General features: G+C 30.5%; 1 protein-coding gene across 1 annotated transcript; it reads right to left on the bottom strand.

Annotated features, from left to right (window-relative positions):
• Positions 1 to 7,416: 7,416 nt before the first annotated feature.
• On the bottom strand, positions 7,417 to 9,112 carry LOC109221363 (cysteine-rich and transmembrane domain-containing protein A-like). The gene is made up of 3 exons (XM_019385840.1): positions 8,957 to 9,112; positions 8,712 to 8,859; positions 7,417 to 7,681 (listed from the first exon to the last, which is right to left on the bottom strand). The coding sequence occupies exons 1-3, from the start codon at positions 8,985 to 8,987 to the stop codon at positions 7,636 to 7,638; spliced, it is 225 nt and encodes a 74-aa protein (XP_019241385.1). The 5' UTR covers positions 8,988 to 9,112; the 3' UTR covers positions 7,417 to 7,635.
• Positions 9,113 to 9,392: the final 280 nt, after the last annotated feature.

Genomic DNA, 9,392 nt, shown 5'->3' with positions numbered 1-9,392 from the left:
ATATATGTTTATGTATTCCTCTTTGACTGTACAAGTTATTCGGTGGTCTTACATTCCATTTAGGATTTGGTTATAGCTGAATACTGAGAAGACCCTAGTTTATTTGTTTAAAACTTTGACAATTTGTATTTCGGGTGTCACTGAGTTGTGAGGATCGGTTATTGGCAATGAGTTGTTGACTTGCCGTTGTTCCTTGAATTCTTTCCTTGGAACTATTACGCTGGTGATTTAATTTTTAAAGTAAATTTACTACGTTGAATCATTTCCTCCTGTCCTGTTAAGTTATTAGTAATATTGTAATTTAAAATAAAGGAATTAGTATTACGCTGTTATATATGACTTTTTAACTTGAACTCGCCGTGTATGTACACACCTTTCAATAATTCAAATTCCTACAAATGTTATGTTTTATTTCAATTAGTTTCTCTATTAAATTTTCTTAACCCGATGATATTGAATCTTACTTAAAAAGGAATTTCTATTAAGTTTCAGTTTATTAAATCTTATATTAAATACAATAGTTCATTCGATGTTGTATTTTATTTGAAAAGGGTATTTTCTTTATTCAAATGATTTCTAAAAATAACTTCATCTTTTCTTGCTGATTTCCTAATTGGTTTGGAAGCTCTAATCCACTTTATGTTATATAAACGAGGCTGCTTGAACATCTTAATTGTATTGGTTATGGACCCTATGTACTGAGTAGCATTAGGATGATGTTGCACAAAGTGAGATAGAGATATGTGGGCAAAAGGTGCCATGTGTACTAAAGGTGTGGAACTTGATATTATGACAAGAGGTACCGAGGATTGAGATGGTCGGGATTATGTATTAGAAATGATGTGATTGATTGAATTAGCATCGCCTTCTTTGTTTGAACATATTCTTACTTGTCTGTGTCCCGGTTATGTTGGTGTTAATTTACTTGATTATCGTTCGTTACTATCTGTGTTTCCCTTTATTGTCTCTACTATTTGTAGTTGTATTTTTCCCTGTTATTGATATTACTTTGTTAATTTTATCTTGGTAGTTCATTATCATATCCAGTTCAATTTCTTTGACTAGTAGGTGTCTTGACTGTTCCTCGTCACTACTCCACCGAGGTTAGTCTTGATACTTACTGGGCACCGCCGTGGTGTGCTCATACTACACTTCTGTACTTTTTTTTTGTACAGATCCAGGTATTTGATCGGTAGTAGCTGTGCAGATCGTCGCGGTGGAGACTCTAGGTAAACCTGCTGCTGCGTTCGCAGGCCTCGGAGTCACCTTCATTTGTACTTATTTCCATTTGTTCCTTTTGTTCTGGAAGAATGATGTATTTATTATGTATAACTACTCCTAGAAAGTTAGTAAATATCAATGTTAATTCTGTAAATGTAAGGCTTACCTAGTTTAGAGACTAGGTGCCATCGCGACTCATTCGGAGGAATTTTGAGTCGTGACAGAATTTTTGTAAGATTATTGTGCTATTAATAAATAAATGATTTTTTTACACGATTACTAATATAATGTATATGAAGAACAAATTACTCTCATTGTCAGTTGGCCCAACATTCTAACAAAATTGGGCCTATATTTTCCCTTCTTACCCGGTATGGCCCAGTTTCTATAATGTTGAAAAATTATTTTCACCGACTAGCCATATCACTGTCCCCACTCTTTTTCTTTATGCGGAGGAATTTTTTCCATTCCCAAATCATTTTTCGCTTTCAGATTTTCTCCCCACCCCTCTTTCTCTTTCTTTTTCAATTCTCTCTCTCTCTCTGGCAAAATAGTCGAGTTCTTCTTTAGATTTTCTTGCTCCGTTCATCTTTATCTTCCTCTTCCACAAAATAACACTGTTGAACAATCCACACCAGATCTATCTTTTGTAGTCTTTTTCTTTTCGATTCAGTGCTCGCCTAAGCCGATTCCGACTTTCACATTAGAGGATCCTTTTGTTTCCGTTCGAAGAAAAAGAAAATATTGAGTGGTTATTTCTTTTAATTCTTGTCTCTTATTCTAAGTTATGAAATCTTCTTTTTTTTGGTAATTTTTCCTCCTCCTTCTTCTTTTTCTTCTTCTCACTTTTAGTGACTTCCGAAGGGAGGAAGAATGATGTATATGTTGTATATAACTATATATACTTTGTATAATCATGTATAACTATGTATATTTGTGAAAATTCTCATAGTTATACAGAATTATACACAAATATACAAGATTATACATAATTATAACCATGTATATTTGTGTGTATTCTCATAGTTATACAGAATTATACATGATTATACACAAGTATACATAATTATACAACATAGAAAATTGTAAAAAAATTGCCTTCAGATAGTGTTTAATAATGTAAATTTTTATTTTTTTCAGTAAAATAAGAATTTCCCTTACAAAACTTTGAATTTTGCAAAAAAAATAAAAAAAATCTATAGACTTTAAGGATGAATATATTTTTTACTTCAACTTCCTGATATTGTGAATTTTAGGAAATACTATACAGAGGGAAGTAAAAAATAAATAAGAATAAAAATGGAAAAAGGGAAAAGATAAAAATGAAAGAAAAAAGCGAAATCTGATTTAGGAGTGATTATGGGTGTAGTTGACGAAGTTCGACGAAATTTGTGAGTTTGACTTGTTTTCATAAAATTGATTAATGTTTGTGGGCTACCGGATGAAAACCGTATTTGTGGGTAAGGCGGGTGAAAAGTGATTTCTCCAAGTGTATTTTCATGTAATTTCCCGTATATGAATCGTTATGTTGTATAATTAATAATGAAGGGATTGTTAAAGGATTATATATTTTAAGGACATAGTTGTCACAACATATTCTAATTCCCATATTTTGTTAACTAGTATCTATAAACGTGCGTTACACGTTAATAATAGCACATGATGGTTTAAACATTTATTCATATGAAAGAACAACAAAATCTAATTAATGAGAGAAATTTTATGTATATACAACAATCATCTCAATGCCGAAAAATATTATACATTAGCATAATACATAAATTCAAATGAATGGACACCATCAGAACTTACACAAATGATCAATTTGGTCATGTTAGTTAGATAATTATGTATTATAGTTTAATAATATTCAATGTTATGGTATCTTACCGAACACTTGTTTGTAAACGATGTTTCTTTTGTGTATGTTTTTCCTTTTAATGCTTTGGTTGCTCCATCATAACCAGAACTCTTGTTGTAGATATTTATATCCCTCTTGAAAGAGCAACATATAGTTGTTCGTGCAAAAAATATATTGCGGTAAATATAGTCAAATATTTAGGATGTTTATCCTTGTGCTTTATTTATAATAATTGTAACACATAAACATACTGAAAATTATTTTCACACAAATTTAAAAGGATATTCTTCAATTTCTAAAGACGAAAGTTGAATTCGGAGATAAACATGCACTTAGAAGCACATTGACCAGTATCATAAATCTACATGCATGAATTTTTATATACCATTTGTGTGCTATTACATAATCTATTCGGCAGATCTAAGTTTTTCAGTAGTATAAGGGGCATATTTTTCTTCAAAATCAACTTATTTGCAGTTCAAAATCAATTTTTAACTTAGTCTATTATATATACGGTGATACTAACATCCGTAAGAAATGAACTTAACAACAAACATGTATGATAGAAGGCCATTTGGTGTTAAAGTTTTAAGTATTCTTCGAGGTAGTAATTATTAGTATCATATTCTGCTGAGTCAAAAATTACAAAAAAAAAATATTTTTACCATAAAACTTAGTAATCAACCTTTTATTTAGTTGATCAACATATTAATTTCTGCTAGCAAAGATAGCTCTTTAATTTCTATTATGTGATTTGCACAAATTGCATTTTAATCTCATGATGGAAATATTCCCCTATTAAATTCACTACTATTAGATTGATAACTAAGTGATCTGGAAGAACCAAATCATCTCTTATTATATGCTCTACTTCGTTTCGGAGACGAAGCAAAAAGTCACTGAATTCTGGATCTGTTCTTACTTTTATTTTTTTGTCAATCGAATCATTTTCATTTGAGGCCATAAACATGATTTTGGCAAGCTAGCTTTTACAATCTCTGCTTTCGTCAATTTTGGATCTATTAGTAGTACTTGACAGAAATCACCTCCTAAACTATTACCTTTTCACCAAATGTTCATTGATATCCAATATATCTCTAAAACTCCTTATTTCGATCATTCGATGCTTAGCCATAACCGTTTTATTCCATATTATAAATTTTACTTTCCTTATAAATTTAACACCATTGCTCTGTTTTGATATATTTGTGATGATTATTTAAATTGTTTGAAAAGATATATCAAATCTAAAGTGAGTTGTATGACCTCAACTCTAAAGGTATATCAAATCTAGAGTGAGTTGTATACCTCTTGATCTAACATTTGCAAGTAATGCTTGACATGTCAATATTATTTCGATTCCGTCAGAGGAATCTACAAGTGATAATCCCGTTATACCATAGTCGTCTCTTTATAATATGGTCTTGAAGCTTATTCATGTTCAGAATTTAACTTTGATTGTGCTTCCTCAGACACTTGTATGGCCTTTTGATTCTTAATACTATACTAACCCTTTTTACTTTGTGTTCTAATTTTTTTAATCTCTAACGCTCTATTTATGGAATAAATTTATGTACCCTAAGATTTTGTTTTAACTTGAAAAATAATTTTACTCATAAGATGAATTTAAAAAATAATTGAATTGGATTCTCTTGCGGAATAATTAATTGAAAGATTTAATTATTTGGTGTTAAATAATTTATTTTATGTTGATTCAGATTCTTAATATTAGTTCATTGCTTGTTTTGAATATTTAATCGTAATATAATTTTATCCACCAATTTTTTATTTTTAAAGAGTAAAAAGATCGATTTGACATTTTACTTTTCGATCATTATGCTTGCAGAATCATTAGAAGTGTTGACTCTTACCAACCTTTCTTCTTTCTCTTTCTCACATATTTATATTCTTAAATATTTTCTTACTTGTTCTTTAATTATTTGATATAAATATCTGAGAATGAGGAAACCATGTCATATTGTCATTAGCCTAGCTAGTATCAGATTTTGTTCATCTCGAAAGTCTGCCAACAAAATTTTTGATGCATTGGAGAACCTTTGAGTAACAAAAATATTTGATTCCCATACTATCCATTACAACTAATTCCAAATTACAGTATTGTCCATTTTCTGAATTATTGTGGAAATAGATTATAGTCGTCGTTAAAAGGTAGAGCGAAAACTCCACATGTAAAATTAAAATTTTCACTTTATTCAATTTAAACCATCACACATCTAGACAAAAGAAAAACATAAAAAACAGAACATATTATCACAGAAACCATCTTTAACAATAGCAACATGAAGCGAAAGAAATATAAATACAAAAAATGGTAGATTGGATTTTTTCTTTCTAGAAACAACTTTATTCAAAGCTCAACAACAAAAATATTTGAACACCCTTTAGACCGACAAAAGAAAAGACAAATACTATTTTTCCCGCAATTATCGATTCACTTTTGTAGTTTTTTGAATTAATTTTATGATAGGAAAAATATTTCTTAGAAGTTATTAGAAAGGCATAATCAAATTGCTAATTAACTTATATGGGAGAAAAGATTTGCTAATTAGGTTACGTGTTCTCTATTCATCTACAAGAATTTAAAAAAAATGGATAAAGATATGATAGTCTCATAATACAAATTACATCAAACAAATAACTTTTGTTATTGAAGAAAACGGATGGAGCATGAAAGAGTTTTTCTATTTTAAATAAACTTGACTTGGAGCACAGTAATGGCTGATACAAACTAATATACATAAAAGAATGCAATTGGGCGACCGACAACCGGCAACGTAACCAAAGACTTCCCATATGTATTTCATTAAGTTGCATCCTTTTTTATTGAAAGACGCTCTTTTTTTTCTAATAAAATAAGGGTAGCATGAAATAATTATGGGATAGTTTATTCTTCATTGAGATTTGAGATAGATGCACAGAATAAATTTTAGAGAAAGAATTCATATGATGAATAAAATTAAATTACCTCTATAAAGTTAATTTTAGTGCTGCCAGTACAAAGCCTTGTTAAAGAATTGAGGCAACGAATCGGTTCAAATTAAAGATTTCTTTTGGTCTCTGGAATTGGTAAGTTTTGGAACTTCAAAGCATAGTGGGGACATATTATGAATAAGTTTAAACTTGATTAGAATTAGGACTCCATGCGAATCTAGATCAGGACAAATTATAATATTACAATATTGTCCAAAATTATTTAATATTCTAAGGCTATTTTGGTAAACCAACATTATATTCATGCTTTTATAATAATATAGATATAGATTAGTGGAGTATATTCTTATTCCACATTCAATCATTCATAAAACATTTTCACATAACTTAATAAAATATTAATTATTTAGTTCAATACCGCTAGTAAAATATATCAAGAAATATTTTCTTTATACGCCATACCATATGTTGTATAAGGTACATGAAAGAAAAAAGAAAAAAAGAATAAAAATGTCGTATAAGTTATAGAATAATTAATTTTTCTTATACCTCTAGACAAACTTATAGCCTATTTGGTCAAGCTTCCTTTTGGCCAAAAGTGCTTTTTTTTTTGTCAAAAGCACTTTTGGCCAAAAATTGAGGTGTTTGGCCAAGCTTTTTGAAGGAAAAAAAGTGCTTTTGAGGGAAGCAGAAAAAAATAGCTTCTCTCCAAAAGCACTTTTTTGAGAAGCACTTTTGAGAAAAATATATTTAAAAGCAGTTTTTTAAAGCTTGGTCAAACACTAATTGCTGCTCAGAAGTGCTTTTCAAACTAATTAGCCAAACACAAACTGCTTCTCACCAAAAGTACATTTGAGAAAAGCATTTTGAAAAAAAGCGCATCTCAAAATAAGCTGCAAAATCAGCTTGGCCAAACGGGCTATTAATATTATATGATAGAATTTTAGACTAATCAATCCTTCTAAATCAAATCACTGTAAAAATAGTCCAACGACCAAACGACACCTAAAAATAGTCACCACAAGTATGGTTTGATTAAATTAAGCATAAAATACGTGACACATTTTCGTTTGGCCAATTGGCCTACTTGACCTAACCAGTTGCTATCAAGTGGTGGCAATATCCCTTTTGTGACGATCACTAGATAAGAACAATGACGTGACAATTAAGACAATTGGCAAGTATAGGCGGATCCAGGATTTAAATTTTATGGGTTCAATTTTATGATTTTTAACAATGAACCCATTATATCTTTAAAATTATAATTTCATATATACTATTTTTGCAATTTTAATAAATTTTTACTTCGCATCAAATTATGGGTTCAGTTGAACCGGTAGATAGTACACTACATCCGCCTACGTTGGCAAGCAGTTGAGCACTAAACAACCAAGAATATTAATTAATTAACAATATCTCAAACACATATGTTTAACGAATGTCATCAAAGGAATATAGAATCAAATTCCAAAATACAGATCGCACCGTCTTTTACATCATCAAGAAAATTGGAAAAGCCAACAAGGATATGTATAAACATAACGTTACAACGAATAAAAGTAAATCCACACAAAGGGAATTAATTAAGCTGGCGTTACTCATTAGAAACAAGCATCCAAGACACAGCAACAACACAAGGCAGCACAACTGCAACAAACGCATAAAAATAGTTAGCACTACATTACAAGCTGTGCGAAGAAAGAAGCTAATTAATCAGAATTGAAATGGAGGAGCGAAAGATAGAATTCTAAGAAATAAGCCTTCTCCTGGCCTTTAATAGTTGAATATGACATAATATTAAAATTTCTCCTTCCCTCTGGCTAGTCTATTTGGCCAAACTTCTAAATCAGCTTGTTTTGAAAAATATTTTTTTATAATTTGTGTTTGAATAATTAATTTGAATTTTTTTTTCGGGCAACAATTAGTGTTTTGGCCAAACTGTAAAAGTAGTCCTTTTCAAAAAAGTGTTTTTGGAAAAGAAATTACTTTTTCTGCATCTCAAAAATTGTATCTGCTTCTACTCAAAATTATTTTTTTTCCTTCTAAAGGCTTGGCTAAATACCTTAACTTTGGAAAAAAAATATTTTTGACCAAAAAAAAAAAGAAAAACTTGGCCAAACAAGCTATTAAAGCTGTATTATTTTAATCGCATGTGAAAATCAACTTGGTGCATAGTAGAAAGATCTAATCAAAATAGGTTTGTTGACATGAAAAGAGAATATGAATCATTTCTTATCTTCTTTCTTTGTCCTCATGATAGTGAAACATATGAGCAATTTTGAGAAAAAATGATCTATGAGTAATTGCTATTTGAATAGAAGAAAACCATCGTATAAAAATACTGTGTTTAATTTGCTAACCATTTGTATTTTATTTAACAATCTTTTGTGGAAAACCGCACATAACTAAATAAAGAACTTTTGTAATGGCCAGTAAACAATTAATTTCCCCGACAATTCAAAAACTTCTGAATTATATAAACCCAATTATATATTCTCATATGGAAAAATTAAGCACATGCAAAAATGATATTACCTTGACTTCTCTACAAACTTTAAGTTTATTCAACTTTTAAGGTATCCTTAATTATTTATGAGTATTGGAAATCAAACAAATTTCATAAATGGGAAAAAGATAAAAATAGAAATAAAATTAGGGTTTTTTAAAGAATACTAACCAGCCTTTCCAGAAGCCATCACCTCTGGATTGAGTAGTAACTGGAACAGAGGAATCACCTTCAACATCTCTGGTTGGATAACCAGCCGGTGGCGGTGGAGCCACTAAAGCACCACCCTGTGGTTGCTGCTGTTGAGTGTACGCAGTTGCTGCAAATACCCAAAAAAGAAAATATATTATAATCTTCATCAAACAAACATAATTAAACAGCCATAAGAACAAAAATTATAAGGGGAAAAAGCGCACCTTGAGCCTGGTTTTGGTCGTAGCTATTCATGTTGAAAAGATGAAGATAAGAACAAGCTAAAGATCAATGAAGATATGATATTATATTCTTCTTTGGAAAGATGTTAACTGGTATATAGCAAGGAAGTTTTTACTTGATATTTTGTGTCTGTGTTCCGTGTGTATATATAGTTGTTGGGGTTGGGGAGTTTTTTTCCCGGGGGGGTGGGGGGGGTGTGGGTGGGTAGGGTGATGGTGACGTGGGGAAGGAACTAGCTAGGAAGAATAGGAGGAAGCATACAAGTGGAGTTGTTGAAGAGAATAAAGAAAGGACACGTAGGGTGTGGTTCATTTTCTTAATAAGTATTTTAAAAGGTATTGCTCATGTGGTAAGGCTTTATAAAAGCTACATTTATATTTGGGGTCTATTTATTTAAGAAGTTGTTCACTTAATTAT

Source organism: Nicotiana attenuata, unplaced genomic scaffold (assembly GCF_001879085.1).
Source record: "Nicotiana attenuata strain UT unplaced genomic scaffold, NIATTr2, whole genome shotgun sequence".
In the NCBI taxonomy this organism is placed as follows: Eukaryota; Viridiplantae; Streptophyta; class Magnoliopsida; order Solanales; family Solanaceae; genus Nicotiana; species Nicotiana attenuata.
The sequence above is the reverse complement of the archived record's forward strand: the minus strand, read 5'-3'. Positions and strand labels throughout refer to the sequence as shown.